The sequence below is a fragment of the Pteropus vampyrus genome, unplaced genomic scaffold, assembly GCF_000151845.1.
Source record: "Pteropus vampyrus isolate Shadow unplaced genomic scaffold, Pvam_2.0 Scaffold15, whole genome shotgun sequence".
Classification (NCBI taxonomy): Eukaryota; Metazoa; Chordata; class Mammalia; order Chiroptera; family Pteropodidae; genus Pteropus; species Pteropus vampyrus.
Genome location: NW_011888796.1, coordinates 2,509,043 through 2,528,319, shown reverse-complemented (window position 1 = coordinate 2,528,319; position 19,277 = coordinate 2,509,043). Strand labels below are relative to the sequence as shown.

General features: G+C 33.8%; 1 protein-coding gene across 9 annotated transcripts in view; it reads left to right on the top strand.

Annotated features, from left to right (window-relative positions):
- Nucleotides 1-19,277, top strand: part of GPHN (gephyrin) — a 404,083-nt gene that overhangs the window by 267,380 nt on the left and 117,426 nt on the right. For all 9 annotated transcript variants that reach the window (XM_011384213.2, XM_011384195.2, XM_011384203.2 and 6 more), the window contains one exon: nucleotides 7,562-7,604. In XM_011384213.2, coding sequence (XP_011382515.1) covers nucleotides 7,562-7,604 — 43 coding nt within the window. The remainder of the gene's footprint in view (nucleotides 1-7,561; nucleotides 7,605-19,277) is intronic.

The window sequence follows — 19,277 nt, the reverse complement described above, 5'->3', positions numbered from 1 at the left end:
GATGACTGTTAAATAATTATTCCATTTAATTAATTATCTAAACCAATGGGAAAGAGCAAGTGAAACAAAATTTTTTAAGGTATGAGGTCTTTAATTTTATCAACCAATGTCACACCAATGAATTTAATTTTAAAAATAAAGGACATTAATATAAATCTTTTAAAAAGGCCCGAGGTCTTTATAACTTTTTAGGCAATTGAGTAATTCAGTGACCAATTTTACATAATTTCCTCAAAAAAAGGACTTCTATTATGTATGATTTGAAAAAAGGTGGCAAATAGAGTTGAGAAAGGTTTCTTAGAGCCGTAAAATCCTACATATTGAAGGAAGCTTGGAAATTATCTAGTTCAGAATTTTTTTAACTTTTTTTCTCCCATGGTCCCATTTTCTCCCATGGACCCATCTGGCAAAGCCTACACTCTTCTTTCGGAAAAATGTTTTTAAATATATAAAATAAAATACATAAGATTATAAAGAAAACTAATGAAATCATTATCAAAATATGTGTAAAAACAAATTATGATAAAATACTACTGTTTCCTTTGAAATCTATTAAATAAAGTCTATTAAATAGCAAGTCAGACTGCTGTAATTTGAAATCTTGGTGAACATGACAATATTTTAAGATATTCATAATAATTTGAAGTAATAGGTTTTGCTAATATTACTGTGGCTTGTCACTAAGCTCATAATGAAAAAAGTATTAAAATTTATTTAGGTTGGTGAATATAAAAATTGTATTTTTTTTCCATTTCAGTGAGTAGACCCCTGACTTTTATCCACAGGTTCTCTCACAGGTTCATCAACCTCAGTTGAAACCCCTGAAAACGTCCTCATTTTGCAGATGACGAAACTAATTCCATAGAAATGAGATAACTTGACTGAAATCATACAGAGAATTAGATTAATCCTTGCAGAGGTAACCTCAGACCTTAACTCAGCCTTTTTCTGAAGCTTTGGTCTAGAAATTGGCAATCATATTGTCACTGATTCATGACATGATGTGGAACAAATTCTTTATTCTCATTGTGCCTCAGATTCTATCTGTGTAAAATGTAGGTGACCTAAAATCTACATAAGGAAAATGACTTAGATTTGTATTGCTCTTTTTCATTTACAATAGTTTTCACTTTCATATACATTTTTTATCATGCTGCCTTTCATGTCATAAATAAACCAAAACTCTGAGTTCTACAGTTGAGTGTGTTATGATATATAAATCTAATTAAACACAAATGAGTTATCATTAGGCTCAGATGAGCCAAATATTTATATCCTAATTTATCCAGATAAAATGATGAATTAATGGAACTATGGAAGAGAGCTTTTCTAGACCAATTACTCATTTTTGCTATAAGAAGTGAGAAAAAGAAGAAATAGAATTTTAGCATCTGAGATTGTAGAGTCATTGGCTTAATGTTTAAATCAAACCTTATTTTCTTTTTGTTTTTGGATAAATTAAAGAGGCAAATAATCTGAATAAACGCCAGTGAGGTTCTTTATCCTCTTAAGTTTTATTTTTGTAAGTAAATGGTATTCAATAAAGTTTTTTTATAGACAGATGACTCTTAAATAATTTTAATAAGGTAGAAAAATTAGAAAGGGCCATGATACCTCAAACATCTCTATTATCTCTGTCATTCTAGTGACCTGACCATATGACATATAGTAGATCCTGTTTTCTTAGACTATAAGGAGTCTTAACCTAACCTTAAGCCTTTGTGATAGAATAACCTTCACTGAACTTCAGATGTCACTATTTGATTAACGTTAAGTAATATTAAAGGTAATATGTTTTCCAAACTTTTAAGATCATTCTATAGGATACCCAGGTATTTTTTAGATATAATCCACATATTTTTCATGTTGTATCTCAATATTAGCAGACTCAAATAAGTAAAAATTATTTTTAAGCTAATACATTAATAGCTATAATCATACTGATACTATAAAAAATAATTTTTAACCTGCTTAGATTGAAAAATTATAATTACTACAAAATAAACGTTAAGATTTAGTAAACATTTACTCTGTACTCTACAAAGCACTGTGTTTGACATGTAGAAAATATAGAGAATTAAAGTCATGGTCCTTTCCTTCCAGTATATTTGGAGACCTGCATAATAATTGGAACATGAGTAACTATGATGACACATATAATAGCAGTTCAGATAAGAGGCTTTAAGGATTTAGGTAAACTCATAACTAGATTGTGGTGATGGTTGTACAGCCATATAATTAAGAGTTTAAGAGTCATAAACTTTTATACTTGAAATGAGCGAATTTTATGGGAGGTAAATTGTATCTCGATAAGACTATTAAGAGGTTAAGGAAAGAAGAAATTATTTCTGGTTAAGAAATAGGAAAATTTTTTGCACCTGGTGCAATTTAACCTGGATCTTAAAGGACAGGTACTATTTGGGTCAGAAAATAAGCAACAGGGTATTCCAGAGAGAGGAAACAGTTTGTCTAAGGTCTAAAAGCTCAAGAGTACAAGGAATATTCTAGAGGAGCTAGTTCAGACTTTGTTACATTCTCACCAGTACTTGTGGCCATGTGGCTATGACATTTCCAAAAAGTTGGTTAGTTCTATTGAAAAACATATAACAGTGCATGGATTTTTTTTTCCTTTGAGTCAAAAATAAGAATTTTCCTCCATTTTGAGCTAATGAGGAAGTTACAGAGGGAGAGCACGTAGAGTTATTTCACAACTCTCAATAGCTCCACTGATCATAAAAACTACTGACATTTGTTTCCACATTTATAGTTAAAATCACTGATATTTGTATTATCTCCTTTGAGCCCAATAGTCTTTATTTTTACCATGAGGAAACTGAGATTAAAGGAGAGCCCAAAGCCTAAAATATTAAAGACATGCTAACAGGAGGGTCAAGATAGTCTGGTCTGCTATGAATAGGATGAAGGAGAGAAAATGGTAATATAAATAAATGGTCTTTGAACAATTAAAAATCTGCTAACTAAATTGCATGTCACACATGACTCAAAACTCATCTCACACAAACAATAAAATAGGTTAATTTAATTACTATCATCAATTATAGGAAAGCAAATTTGAAATTTTTTCTAATAAGCTGATATGACCCTGTTATTGACAGAAACAGTCTATGTTTTATTGACAGTAGAGAAAAGCACAGAGGGAAGTTAGTAACAATTTCTAAATAGGTAGTCTTTTTTGTTTACTTTTTAAAATGAAAAAAGATTAAAATTTAAATTAGGTGTTTCCAAATCATTGCCATGGAATTTCTCAGAGTATGTAAGTAAGCAGATATACAGAAGCTTAATTAATTTCTAATTTTAAATGTGACTGCTGGCCAGTAAAATCGTGCTAAAAATAGAAAAAGAGGGCTTTCTTTATGTCCAGCAAATGTGACTTCTTTTGTTCTTGACTTTAACCCCATTTGACCAACTGCTCAGAATTTTTCAATATGAGTCGTATTAATTTATTCCAAGTGTTTACAAGGAAAAAAATACATAAATTAGCCTGGTGAGCAGCAAAATGGAGGCAGTTTTTAGGAAACCTGAGTTGTGTTAGCCTGCAAACAAATGTAATCTCCATTTTAATATTTATACATCTTTATATTGTTATGAACCTATTCTTAACATGGGTTTTATTTTATTTGTATCTCTCCTCCCTCACTTCTGTGAAATGCAGAAGGGAAAGGGTCTTCGTTATTCACACATTTGTACCCCACTAACTGGTGTCACATATCTGGCTTTCACTGGAGAGCCCAGACATCGCAGGGAACGGTGATCAAAATTCCACGTACTAGCTTCAAGCTGGGGGCTCGTAGCTACTGCAGCATTGAAGAGGGCCTTTTCCTGGCTTCTTTAAAATAAGCATGGTGATGGGATGGTTTAAGGGAAGAACACCTCTCAAATCACATGACCACTGCTACGCTTATGTATGTCCTGCTTTCTTCATAACAGCTTGGCACTACATTCTTTCCCTGTATCTTAGTGGGCTTTTGTGTATATGAGTGGGATAATGGATAGGGTGGAGGGTTTCAATGAATGGTTATACATTATGCATGCATCTTTCAATGTTAGAGTCATGTGCCTTCCCTATGTGTCACAGATTATGGTCACAGATGAAATCTTCTGTGTTCCTGAGAGATTGAGTCTCTCTCTTATTGGTGTGAGATTTATGTGTTTTGATGTTTACACCCTCAATTGTTCCTCATGTTGCATTAAACATAAATTGAAATGTTCTCCCATAAGAGTTAGCTTTTCATGTTGGGCTGAAAAAGTCTTCATTTCTGTGTAGCAATTCATGTTATTATAACCTATGGCTTTCAATTGTACCTCCCATAATGAAGAGCTGACTTTAAACACTGTGCTATTCTTGTTATGACCTAAGCATAAGGTAAGTCACTTCTCTAACTGTATCTAAAGATTGTGGTTGTTTGTTAAAATTTTCTCAGCTTTGTTCAAAGCATTTTTACTTGTTCCCTTACCATTTATTATGTGCTCACCCCATTTTGTTTTCTGTTTCATGGCTTTGAGATTTGTTAGTGGATAATGTGATCTTCAGCAAAAATTGTATTACACATGTAAACACATGTTGAAATGAATTAAATGAATTATTTGATGTCTGAAAGCAGTCTTGATTAGTAAATGAATATCTATATTTTCAGTAAGTCTCTTGTATATTTCATTTCCTCCATTGACTTTAATATACTGTTTCTACACATTATTTTAGTTTTGATTCCAATTGAAAGGGGAATTAATTGTCAACACCATAAAGCCAGATGTTAATTGTAGTAAAATAACATAATCCAGTAGAATAAAGTAATAGGTAATTCAATAGCATACCTTTTATTTTTAATCCCTGACAAATTTGGTATTAGGCCAAAATCTTGGTTCTATTTTGTTTTTCAAACTTTCTTTTTATTTTTTTTTCCATTAAGTAAAAAGCCAGGGTAAGATAAAGAAAAACAACAAACCATAAAACTTGAGACAGGCTTGTGTTACCATCTTAATAGTTTATATGTGTGAGAACAAGAGCAATAGTAGTTTGTCGACTTTATTCTTTCAAATAAATTCCATTACATTATGAGTTAGGTAAAATCTTCATACTGAGATTTCATAAAATGAAGCAAATATTGTAAAGATGACCAGTTTTATCAGGTAAGAGAGAAGGGCATCCTCTATATGCATAAATATTTTTAACTTTTTAAATTATTTTTTCACTTTTTTTACATATATATTCAAGATCACTAAAGTAAAGAAGTTTATGTAATTATTGATTTTAAAAGTGATTTCCCTCAAATCTGGGTCAGTAGCCAATGTAATATAAATGAGAAAACATTGGTTATACTGCTGTTGGCAATTTGTGAACCTAAATAAATACTCAAATTTAGGAATTGAATTGTTTTCATCATGCAAATTTCTCTTCCAAAACTGTTTGAAATATATAGCTCTAAATTGAGGTGCCACAAAGCAAAACTTGGGTTTCTTTATTATATTTATCCTATAAATGAATTTTTATTAATTTTTTAAGCCACCTAAGGAAGGGAGAGGATATTTTTTTATTGTTGTTTTGGGGATTTTTTTGTGTTGTTGTTGTTGTTGTTGTTGTTGTTGTTTTTGGTATAGCCAGCTAGTTCTTCACCACCATTTCCATTTAGACATTATATAAATCTGTTGAAACATTTGATGAGACAATTTGAACTGCTCATCTGAACTGTTCTGTTCATTATAAATCTCTTGTTTCTATCTATACACTAGCTCCACTCTAGATTGGAAGGGCTTAAAGATGAACTCTGGAGGAATAGAGGCTACGACTTAAGAGTAACTATTACTGATCAAAGGAGCTGCTTTCCATTCGCAAACATGGCTTTGCGCTATGGGTTTGGGCTCCTTCTGTTTCTACATCTTGTTGAAGACTTCCTTGGCTTCCATTTGACTTCTTTGAACTCTGTTTTTGTCTTTCAACATTTTCCCCTTTCTTTTTCTACTCTCTCCCAGATTTTTCTCTCACTCTTTAGCTTTCTCTTGTGTTCTTTGAATCACTTTTTTAAAACGTAGTTTATATCTTTATTAAGCTTGTCTATTAATTTGTCTGTTGGTGTTTGTTTCTTTTCTCCTTTAAGGCTGTAGTGGTATAGTTACACTTATTTTCATTCCATGGTTTGCCAACTTGCTTGTTTATCTTGTAGCAAGTTCATTAGTCATTCTTACCCTCTCGGTATGAATTTTCAATAAGAAATAGCAGAACATTCTGCATTTACATATTGTTCCCTTCTATAAACCCATACTTTCTTTTCTGTCTACTAGATTTGCCTCCCTTAAACCCTTTCTCTTCCTTTTCTTTTTCTCGTTCTAGTGTCTTCCTGTATTGTTTTCTTTAAATAGTCATTAATTTGTTTCTTATTTGGTCCAGAATTGTTCCTTAATAAAACTTCTGAGTAAAAGAATATAAGAATACTATCTTCTAGATTAGATTCTTTATTCTAGTATATATTTAAAACTATTTAAACAATCTGGGCCAAAAGAGAATAACTTTAACATCTGGAATTATTTTTTCCTTTTTTTTTTTTTTTTTGGTGTGTGTGCGTGTGTGTATGTTGTGTGTATGTTTGTGGTTTTTTTTATTGTTGTTGTTTCTTTAAACATTAACAATTGTTTTTTTCAGGGAAGGACAACCATAACCCACCCTAAGTTGCAACATTCCTTTCATAAGTTGTTTCATTACAATAGTAGATTGTGTTAAGTGATACAAATTAATTTGTTGTGTATATATCCATTTGCGGCAAGCTGCTGTGGAATGGGAAGAAGAGGTGTGGAGTTTAAATATAGTTTCCTCTGAAATTAATAAGTAGTCATGCCATCCAATATGGCCTTTGAATTCAATAGTTTTGCAACATTTAAAAGAATGTTCCACTTTGCAACATTTAAAAGAGTGTTCCACTTTGACCTAAAAGCATACGGGTTTCTGATTGGTAAACTCTATACACACCTAAGAACTGGTAAATAAATGTGATCGAATTCATTGATTTCTACCGGAAGCATCTTTCATAACCAATATTAATAAATATAATTCATAAATAACAAAGTTCATTAGAATCCCATATAAATATTGTATATGAGGATTTTTTTCACCTCATTAACCTATATAACCAAAAATGACTACAATAGAATGTTTGGTTATAACCTTATTACTTGAATTGCATTATTATTCTAGTCAAGAGATATGCATAATGCCTTAAGGGTCACAACTGAATATGTGGTAACTTGAATTTTTTCCCTATATACTAATTTCAAATACACATTAATAAAAAAATTGCCTTTGGTGTTATTTCTGTCACATTTATAATATAGTACTCCAATGTTTTTTCTAGAAGTCAGTTATTTAAAGTAAGGAAAGGATAATAAAAAATATATGAAACAAATGTAACATATTTTTACTAACATGTTATGATATTCGAGATATATATAGCCTTTGTTCCTAGACCTCAGGAGCTTGCCCAATAAGTATGTATACATATCTGGCTATTTATGTTATTAGCCCTAAATTACTGAGTTTATACTTTCTCTGCAGGTCCAGTCCAGGTGCAGCAGCAAAGAGAACATTCTCAGAGCCAGTAAGTATGTCATTATTTCAGATGGACTGCTGAATTAGAGCTTATAGTTCAACTGGAAGGATTGCTAAAAATGACATTTTGGTGAAAAAATGAAGAAAGTAGTAGAGAATGTTTATATCAAGAATATGAATATTAGAACTTTTACCTTTAAAATTATTATATCGTTATATTAATAGATATTTCCCTTATTATGTTTTTTCAAGCTAACTGTAAAACTTCAATAACACTTCTAGTTATAGTAGTAATAAGTTCCTCCATGACTCTATGGCGAGAACCCTCTTTAATTGCCCCACTGCCTAAAAGTTATTTGAAAACAAATAAACTGAAAATAATAATAATATAAATCCACTAAAGGAATCTAACTAAAGAAGAGTCACATCATAATCATTTTGTGAATATAAATTCCTGTAAGATCTTACTTCACAGGCAGCATGTTTTTGAACATAGTGTCCTAAACCAAGGATGAAGAACCCTTAATTTTATTTTTTTGTTTGATTACTAATAACATTAACTTGGAAGTCATTTAACTTTGTGTATTATTCATTTTTCTATTTTATAAAAAGGAACTATAATTAGCCTTTCCTTACCTGCATTTTTGAAATGTTGTGACATTGAAGGTTGTGCCTTAAACGCTTTGGGATCGTAAGAGAAAAGTGCTGTATAAATGCTAATTATTGTAATGTTGTTCTCTTTCACTTAATGATATCATTGTTTCTTCTTCCTAATCTTAACAAGAGAAGAAGTACAGGTGGTTCGTACTGAAATAGGTCTATTGGATACTTATACCACTTAATAAATGGGAGTTTTAGTAAATGGGATGATTTATTTTCCCGTTAGAATGTCTATATTATTTAAAAATCAAAAAATAATTGGAGAATTTCAAATAGTTAAAAATTCATATTTTATTTTATTTTCTTTAATGTAAATATTTTTCCCATTTTTGTGTTGTGAATCTCTTACTTTAGATTGAAACCATTGAGTTGATAGGCAAGCACATTGCTATTAATTGCCCAGGACCTTTATATTAAAGTTATATAAAAATAAATGCAAACAGCCATGTTTAATCTCTATGCTTTCATGAGTTTCCACAATATTTAAAAGATATGTGACTCTGATGGTGGCTCTTCAATTATAAGAGATATAAAGTCCTATAATCCCTTACAAGACCTAGGGTTGAGAAACCTAAGAGGGGAATGATGATTGAATATTCACTAAAATAAAATAATAGAGATAAATAAACTTCTTTTAAAATGGCATTTTATGATGGTTAGTGTATGATTTCCATTTATTGTTGATCCTGAGATGATGATGGATAACTGATAGTAATTATAGTGATTAGGAACAAAAAGAATTTCTTATGAGAACAGACTTCTTTGAACCCATTTTTACCTCTCCCATGGATCTTTGTGTTGTTAGGACTGTCTTTCATTTCAATTATGCTCTTACTGGGTTATTGACTGTTAATAACTTTGGCTGGACATCATGATCGTCCAGGTTTTTTTGATCATGTTTTCTTAGGGTGACATATTCATGTAGATGGACCAGATAGCCATTTAGATCCAGAGAGAGCCCATCTAACATCATAGCCTCATAGTTCTGTGATTTCTATAAGTTTAAGGTCTTTCTTCCCAACACCACTTTAGTAACTCATGCTAACGCCCATAGCCAGACCCAGAACTCTTTCACCACTGTGAGCTGTTTTACCTCTAAACTTCTTAACTTCAATATCTCTTTGCTTATTTAGTCTACTTTTATCTCTTTTTTTTCTTCTTTTGCCATTCACTTCTATATTGCAGTCATATAGACCCTATTAGCAATTACCCATTTCTCAGTGTTGTCCTACCTCTGTTCCTTTGGGCCCTTCGCACCCCTGCTGCGTAAAATATTCATTCTCTTTATTTTCCTAGAAAATTCTTATCCTTTGAGACTCAGTTTAAGTGTGATCTCCTCCGTGATGCCTTCTCCGAGTTTTCCCCAAGGAAGGTGACTAATCCTTCTTGTATACCCCTACTGTTCCTTCTACTTTAATCTTTTTTTCCCCCCATTTATTTACTGAATTAACTATCCTCAAGGAAAACATTTCAAAAATGTAGGCAACATAAAGAAAACTATACAAGCATGCCTCATTTTATTGTGCTTCTCTTTATTTTACTTTGCAGATATTATGTTTTTTTATAGATTGAAAGTTTATAGTAACCCTGCATTGAACAGGTCTGTTGGTGCCATTTTTCCAACAGCGTTTGCTCACTTCATGTTCCTGTGTCACGTTTTGATGATTCTCACAATATTTCAAACTTTTTCATTATAGTTGTTATAGTGATCTGTGATAAGTGATATTTGATGTTACCATTATAATTGTTTTGTGGTGCCATGAGCCATATCCATATAAGACAGCAAACTTAACTGATAAATGTGTATGTATGCTGACTGCTCCACTGACTAGCTAGTCCCCCATCTCTCTCCCTCTCCTTGGGCCTCCCATTCTTTGAGACACAACAATACAGAAACTGGCCAGCATGGCCTCAAAGTGTTCAAGGAAGAGTTACATGTGTCTCACTTTAATCAAGTGCTAAAAATGATTAAGCTTATGAGAAAGGCATGTTGAAAGATGAGACAGACTGAAAGCTAGGCCTCTTGAGCCAAATAGCCAAGTTGTGAATGCAAAGGACCAGTTCTTGAAGTAAATTAAAAGTGGTATTCTAATGAACACATAAATGATAAGATTTCTGATATGGGGAAAGTTTTAGTGGTCTAGATAGAAGATCAGACCAGCCACAACATTCCCTTAAGCCAAAGCCTAATCCAGAGAAAGGCCCCAACTCTATTCAATTCTAAGAGAGGTAAGGAAGCTGGAGAAGAAAAGTTTGAAGCTAGCAGAGGTTGGTTCATAAGGTTTAATGAAAGAAACCATCTCCATAATATGAAAGTGTAAGGTGAATCAGCAAGTGCTGATGTAGGAACTGCAGCAGGTTATCCAGATGACCTAGCTAAGATAATGAATGAAGGTGGCTACACTAAATAACAGATTTTCAATGCAGACAAAACAATGTTCTACTTGAAGAAGGTACCATCTAGGACTTTTCTAGCTAGAGAGAAGTCAATGCCTGTATTCAAAGCTTCAAAGGACAGGCTGACTCTCTTGTCAGGGGTGACAAGATGATGACTTTTAAGTTGAAGCCAATGCTCATTTACCACTCCATAAATCCTAGAGTCCTTAAGAATTATATTAAATCCACTCTGCCTATACTCTCTAAATGAAACAACAAAGCCTGGGTGACAGCACATTTGTTTACAACATGGTTTACTGAATATTTTAAGCCTATTGTTGATACCTACTTTCAGAAAAAAAGATTCAATATATTACTGCTCATTAAAATGCATCTGGTCACCCAAGAAAAATATTACTGTTCATTGACAATACACCTGGTCACTCAAGAGCTTAGAGGTTATTTATGTTGTTTTCATGCCTACTAGCACAACATTCATTCTGCAGCCCATGGATGAAGGAGTAATTTCAACTTCAAATCTTATTATCTAAGACAGCAGTCTCCAACCTTTTTGGCACCAGGGACTGGTGCTCCTATGAGAATCTAATGTCTGATGATCTCAAGTGGAGCTGAAGTGGTGATGCTAGCGCTGGGGAACAGCTGCAAATACAGATGAAGCCTTGCTTACTCGCCTGCCACTCACTTCCTGCTGTGTGGCCTGGTTTCTAACAGACCATGGACCGGTACCAGCCCACAGCCCAGGGGTTGGGGACCCCTGATCTAAGAAATACATTTCATAAGGCTGTATCTGCCATAGACAGTGATTCCTCTGATGAGACTTGGCAAACTAAATTGAAAACCTTCTGGAAAGGAATCACCATTCTAGATGCCATTAAAAACATTCATGATTTATGGTAAGAAGTCAAAATATGGGGAGTTTGGAAGAAGTTGATTCCAACCATCGTGGATAACTTTGAAGGACTGAAGACTTCAGTGGAGGAAGTAACTGCAGATGTGGTGGAAATAGTAAGAGAATTAGAATTAGAAGTGGAACCTGAAGGTATGACTGAATAGCTGCAAAATCATGATAAATGTGAACAGATGAGGAGCTGCTGCTTATGGATGAGCAAAGAAAGTGGTTTCTCGAGATAGAATATACTTCTGGTGAAGATGCTGTGAAGATTGTTAAAATGCCAACCAAGGATTTAAATACTGTATAAACTTACTTGATAAAGCAGTGGCAGGGTTTGAAAGGATTGACTCCAGTTTTGAAAGAAGTTCTGCTGTGGGTGAAATGCTGTTAAACAGCATCACATGCTACAGAGAAATTGTTCTTGAAAGGAAGAGTCAATAAATATGGCAGACTTCATTTTTTTGTTATTTTAAGAAATTGCCACAGCCACCCCAACCTCTACTAACCACCACCCTGATCAGTCAGCAGCCATCAACATCAAGACAAGGCCCTCCACCAACAAAAAGATTATGACTCACTGAAGGTTCAGATGATGGTTAGCATTTTTTAGCAATATTTTTTAATTGAGTCATATATATATTTTTAAGACATAATACTATTACCCACTTAACAGACACAATGTAGTATAAACATAACTTTTATATTCACCAGAAAACCAAAAATTTTTTGACTACCTTTATTGTGGTAGTAATTTACCAGAGGTATGCCTGTGATCAGCTTCCGTTTAGCATATATAAAAACATGTCAAAATAAAAGATCAGTGGATCCTAGAGAAGAGTTAGGACTTAATAAAGCTTGTCTAGAATTGTCCAAAGAAGAGTTTACTTTGGTAACTTTGTCCAAGTAAGACGTAACTTTCCTTTGGCTCTTCAAAACTATAATCAAAACAACCTGTTAATAAAACTGAGTTATCCTTACTATGGTAAGGAAGAATACCACTTTAACCAAATATTAATCTTAGAGTCTGAGTCTCAGAAAGGAAAGTGCAAACTCAGGATATTTATGAGATCTTGAATTTTTTTAAGGCAGATATATTAATGTGGGAGCTTAATTAGAATTAACTAAGGAACATGATATAATCATTTAGGAATCATGACCACAACAAGGCAGGGGTTTCTGAGAGTCTTGCGTAAACTGCTTTTTGATACTTTCTATTTAAGTTTCTGTAATGAGCAGTAAAGTTATTTGCAACTTTAATCTTTCAGGGAAGAGTTTTCTGGAATAGTAAAGTTATGTTGATAAAGATAATAAAATACTAATGCTATGCTAATGAAGGCACAAAGCTGTGTAGTTACAGATATCAGGGTTTCTTTGTAGTTATTATTCAGCCTGAGCTGAAAGATAGATCATCAGCATCTGAGGATGTAATCAATCAATCTCGACCTTCACCCCTACTTAAGGAAGCACAATAGTATATCAACTATCTAGAGAAGTTATTTCAACCTTCATCAGTGTCAAATTTTTTTGTGTTTGTTGTTGTTATTGCTGGATGATCATTTATCGAACCATTTGATGAGACAGTGGATGTATAGCATCATTTAGGACTGTGGAGATCACACCTCTGAACCCTGTTGCACACATGTGAGAAGGATTTTTATCACACTTTATAGTCCTTTTCTCAGTGAAAAACCAAGAATGTCCAAAATTAAGCCAAGAACAACTATATGCCAAGAAACTGGACAACATAGAAGAAATTGAAAAGTTCTTAGAAACATACAACTTACCAAGACCGAATCAAGAATAGAAAATCTAAACTGACCAATTATTAGTAAGGAAATTGAAGCAGTAATAAAAAATCTCTCAACAAAGAAAAGCCAAGATTAGATGGTTTCACTGGTGAATTTTACCAAGCAAATAAGAATTAACACCAATTCTCAAACTATTCCAAAAAACTAAAGAGGTGGAACACTCCCAGACTCATTTTATGATGCCAGCATTACCCTGATACCAAGGCCAGAAAATGACACTACAAGAAGTGAAAACTTCATGCCAATATCCCTGATAAATATAGATGTAAATATTCTCAATTAAATACTAGCAAACTGATTTTAGCAGCATATTAAAAGGATTATTCACCATGATCAAGTGGAATTTATCCCTGGGACACAAGAATGGTTCAATATACACAAATAAAGAAATGTGATATATCACATTAATAAAGTGAAAGAAAAAGCATATGATCATCTCAATAGACAGAAAAATCACTTGACAAAATTCAACATCTGTTCATGGCAAAAACTCTTAAAAAATTAGGTATAGAGGGAACATACTTCAGCATAATAAAGGTGCTATGTATATGACAAACCCACTGCTAACATTATAGTCAATGGTGAAAATTTGAAAGTTTTTCCTCCAAGATCGAAAACAAAACAAGGGTTCCCACTTTTACTACCCCTGTTTATCATAGTACTGGAAGCCCTAGCCAGAGCAATTAGGCATGAAGAAGCAATAAAAGGCATCAAAACTGGAAAAGAAGAAGTAAAATTGTCTCTATTTATAGATGACATGATTTTATATACAGAAAATTCTTAAAAATTTACCAAGAAACCGTTGGAACCAATTTACAAATTCAGTAAAGTTGCAGGAAACAAAACAAACATAAAATTCAGTAGCATTTCTAATGCATAACATATGCTAACAATAAATTATCTGAGAAAGAAATAAATGATTCCATTTATTATAGCATCAAAACCAGTAAAATACTTAATAAATTTAACCAAAAAGGTAAAAGATCTCTGCACTGAAAACTACAAGACATTGATAAAAGAAATTGAAGAAGCACAAATAAATGGAAAGGAACCCCATATTCATGGATTGGAAGAATTATTATTGTAAAAATGTCCCGAGTAGACCAATCAGGATTCTGGGAAAACATGATTGAGTGAGAGACATCCTCAGATCTCTCCCCTTGAAACAATAATAAGCTGAACATCTAAAACTGAACAAAAAAACCCCAAACTACACACCAGCATGCCTGAGTGTGGGATCTGTGTATGAGAGCTACCACAGGTCAGAAGCCTGGGCGTCAGGCAGTGGACTGGGACAAATAAAGAAGCTACGTCTCTCAGCCTCTGGAGCTCCTTGCAGGAAGAGGAGGAGGGGAGAAGGTGCAGCAACTTCCCTGAATAGCCCTGCCTGGAAGTGTCGGGACTTTTCTATGCAGCTGGCAGCAGGGCTCACTCATCAAGGCAGAAAGCAGAAAAGTCAGACGGGACCATAGAGAAACAACAGTTGATTTCTACTGGCCCCAGTTGTAAAACCAAAGCTGAGCCGCAGCCCCCAGCCCCCAACTCTGAGGGCCCCTCCCTCCATACCCTCAGACCAATCACCACGGAGCCCCAGGGGAATCTGAGCAAATGCTACCAGAACTGTTACTAACACTGACAGAGACTGAAACTGAGAGTAGTGAATGATTAAAATCTACAAGAAAATAAAAGACGTTATGCTCTATATAAAGCAGGGATCCAAGAGGCTTAAATGCCACCTACTGGAAACCAAAAGAAAAGCACCTTCTTTGCAGCAGGCTAAAGAGAGACCTTTATATAATAAATCTTCTTTCTGGAAAAACAACAGCATACACTTCCATTAATGTCCAAGTGGAGAAATAGTCCACTAAACACCATGAACAACCAAGGTGACAAGGCATCTCAGAAAGAAAGAGAAAAATCTCCAGAAAATGAGCTTACAGACATAGAAATACGTGACTTAAGTGACAGAGAATTCAGGATGGTACGTCTGAAAAAACTCAGTGAGTTCTGAAACAAGTCATATCAACAATTTCAGAAATTGCAAAAACAACTAGATGAGCAGAGCAAGAAGATTGAAATCCTCAAAAAGAACCAAATAGAACTTCTGGAGATAAAAAAAAAAAAAAAACACTGCAGGAGTTGAAAAATGAAATAGCAAGCTTGGAAAATAGAGTCAACCAAATGGAGGAAAGGATCAGTGATATCAAAGACAGAAATCTAGAAATAAATCAGAAGGAAGAAGAGAGAAACCAAAGAATGAAAAATAATGAAAGAGAAATATAAGAACTAGCTGAGGAAACATAAGAATAATGGGCATCAATGAAGGTAAGGAAAAGGAGCAGGGACTAGAGAGCACTTTCAGACAAATAGTTGACCAGAATTACCCAAATCTAAGGAATGAGCTGGAGCTTGGAATTCAAGAAGTCAACAGAACATCCAGCTATCTCAACCCAAAAAGGCTTTCACCAAGACACATTGCATTAAAGTTATCAAATATCAATGACAAAGAATTCTCAGGGCAGCCAGGGAGAAGAAAACGGTTACATATAAAAAAGAACTCATTAGATTATCATTGGACTTCTCAGTGCAGACCTTACAAGGCAGAAAGGAATGTAATCAAATATTTAAACTATTAAGTGAAAGGAATTACCAGCCTAGAATAATATATCCAGCTAAGCTCTCCTTTAGATATGAAGGAGAAATTAAAAACCTTTTCAGACATACAAAAATTGAGGGAATTGTCCACTACGAGGCCTGCACTACAGGAAATTCTGAAAAGGGTCAGCTCACCTAAAACAAAATAACAACAAAAATATATCTATAATTAGGAGTAAAGCGACGATCAGACAAATAGAAGCAGAGGAGTGCAACCCTTGCTAAGAACAGGGCATTATAAGCTTAAATAATAAGAGAATTGCTATAGCAAGATAGTAATGAACGTTCAGCATACATAGGGACAAATTGAGATAACAATGACTGAAAAGGGGAGGATTCAAAGATCCAAATTCGCAAAGAAGAAAGGAGATGAGGCACATACAGAAGAAAACGGACGACTGTATATATAACACTCTTTCATATTTTTAATGGTAACCACACACCATAGAGCCAAAACTGAAGTATATAACATAAAACAAGGAGAATCAGAGACAAAACCCATAAAAGCCAACCCAAATAAAGAAAACAGAAACATAAGGACAAGGAAGCAATGGAAACACTGAGCTACCAAAAGATAAAATGGCTATAAGACCTCATATTTCAGTAATCACTCTAAATATAAATGGACTGAACTCACCAATAAAAAGGCACAGAGTTGCAGAATGGATCAAAAAACAAAACCCAACCATATGCTGCCTCCAGGAGACACATCTCAGTTCCAAAGACAACTATAGACTCAATGTGAAAGGGTGGAAAACGATATTTCAAGCAAATGGCATTCAGAGAAAAGTGGGAGTAGCAGTACTAATATCAGACAAAATAGACTTCGAAATAAAAAAGGTAAAGAAAGATACTGAGGGACACTTTATAATGATAAAGGGAATCATGCACCAAGAAGACATAACACTTATTAATATCTACGCTCCCAATCAGGGAGCCCCAAAATATGTAAAGCAATTACTAACAGAACTAAAGGGAGAAACAGACCAAAACACTATCATAGTAGGGGACCTAAATACCCCACTGTTGGATATGGACAGATCATCCAAACAGAAAATCAGTAAGGAAATAACATCCTTAAACGACACATTATTTGACATATACAGAGCCTTCCATCCCAAAACAACTGATTATACATTCTTCTCTAGTACACATGGAACATTCTCAAGAATCGACCACATACTGGGACACAGAAATAGCCTCAACAAATATAAGAGGGTTGAAATCATACCAACCATATTCTCTGATCATAATGCTTTGAAACTAGAGATCAACTGCAAAAAGAAATCAGGAAGAACCACAAATACATGGAGATTAAACAACATGCTACTGAAGAATAACTGGATCAGAGAAGAAATAAAAAGAGAGAGAAAGAGATACATAGAAACAAATGATGATAGTACAACATATCAAAACTTCTGGGACATGGCAAAAGTGGTCATAAGAGGAAAGTTCATATCATTACAGACAGGCCTATCTCCAAAAACAAGAACAAGCCCAAATAAACAACATAACACTTCATCTTTAAAAACTAGAAAAAGAAGAACAAATGAATCCTAAAGTCAGTAGAAGGAAAGAAAGAATCAAAATTAGAGCAAAAATAAATTAAATTGAAAAAAAAAATAGAAAAAGTAAATGCAACAAAGAGCTGGTTCTTTGAGAAGGTTAATAAAATTGACAAACCCCTGGCTAGACTCACTAAAGAAAAAAGAAAGGACACAAATAAGCAAAATCAGGGATGAAAGGGGAAATTACGACTGACATCGCAGAAATGCAAAGGATCATGCAAGAATACTATGAAAAAGTATATGACACCAAATTTAATAACCTAGAAGAAATGGACCAGTACTTAGAAAAATACAATCTTCTTAGACTGAATCAAGAAGATCTGGAAAATCCAAATAAACTGATCAGCAGTATGGAAATTGAAACAATCATCAAAAACCTACCAAAAGTAAAAGTCCAGGACCAGATGGCTTCACTAGTGAATTCTGACCAAACATTCAAAGATTTAATACCTGTTCTCCTCAAACTCTTCCAAAAAATCAAAGAGGAGGCAATACTTCCCAACTCATTTTATGAGGCAAATATTACCCTGATACCAAAACCTGGTCAAAATAACACAGAAAAAGAAAACTACAGACCGATATCGCTCATGAACACAGATGCAAAACTCCTAAATAAGATACTAGCAAACCAAATACAGCAACATATTAAAAAGGTTATACACCACGATCAAGTGGGCTTCATCCCAGGAGCACAGGGATGGTTCAACATATGCAAATCGATTAATGTGATACACCACATAAACAAATTAAAAAATAAGAATCATATGATCATATCAATAGATGCAGAAAAAGCCTTCGACAAGATACAGCATCTATTCATGATCAAAACACTTAACAAAATTGGTATGGAAGGAAAGAACCTTAACATAAGAAAGGCCATATATGACAAACCCTCAGCCAACATTATACTGAATGGTGAAAAACTAAAAACCTCCCCTATAAGATCAAGAACAAGGCAAGGCTGTCCACTATCGCCACTGCTATTCAATATAACATTGGAGGTCCTAGCAAGTGCAATCAGGGAAGAGAAAGATATAAAAGGCATCCAAATAGGAAACAAATAAGTCAAACTGTCACTATTTGCAGATGACAAGATTCTTTATATAGAAAACCCTATAGACTCCACAAGAACACTACTAAAAACAATAAGCAAATACAGTAAAGTCTCTGGATACAAAAATCAACGTTCAAAAATCCATAGCTTTCCTATACTCTAATAATGAAGGGTCAGAAAAAGAAGTGGAAAAAATTCCTTTTGCAATTGCAACAAAAAGAATAAAATACCTAGGAATAAATTTAATGAAACATGTGGAAGGTCCTATATAATGAAAACTACAAGACCCTATTAAAAGAAATCGAAGAAGATACAAAGAAATGGAAAGATATTCTGTATTCTTGGATTGGAAGAATCATCATAGTTAAAATGACCATATTATCTAAAGCATTATACAGATTTAATGCAATCCTCATCAAAATCTCATCGGCATTTTTAAAGAAACAGAACAAAAAATCATCAGATTTGTATGGAAGCACAAATGACCCCGAATTACCAAAGCCATCCTGAGAAAAAAGAATGAGGCTGGAGGCATCACTCTGCCCGACTTCAAATTATACTACAAAGCGACAGTAATCAAAACAGCATGGTATTGGCAGCAAAACAGACGCACTGACTAGTGGAACAGAATCGAGAGTCCAGAAGTAAACCCATATTTATACAAGCAAATAATTTTTGACAAAAAAGC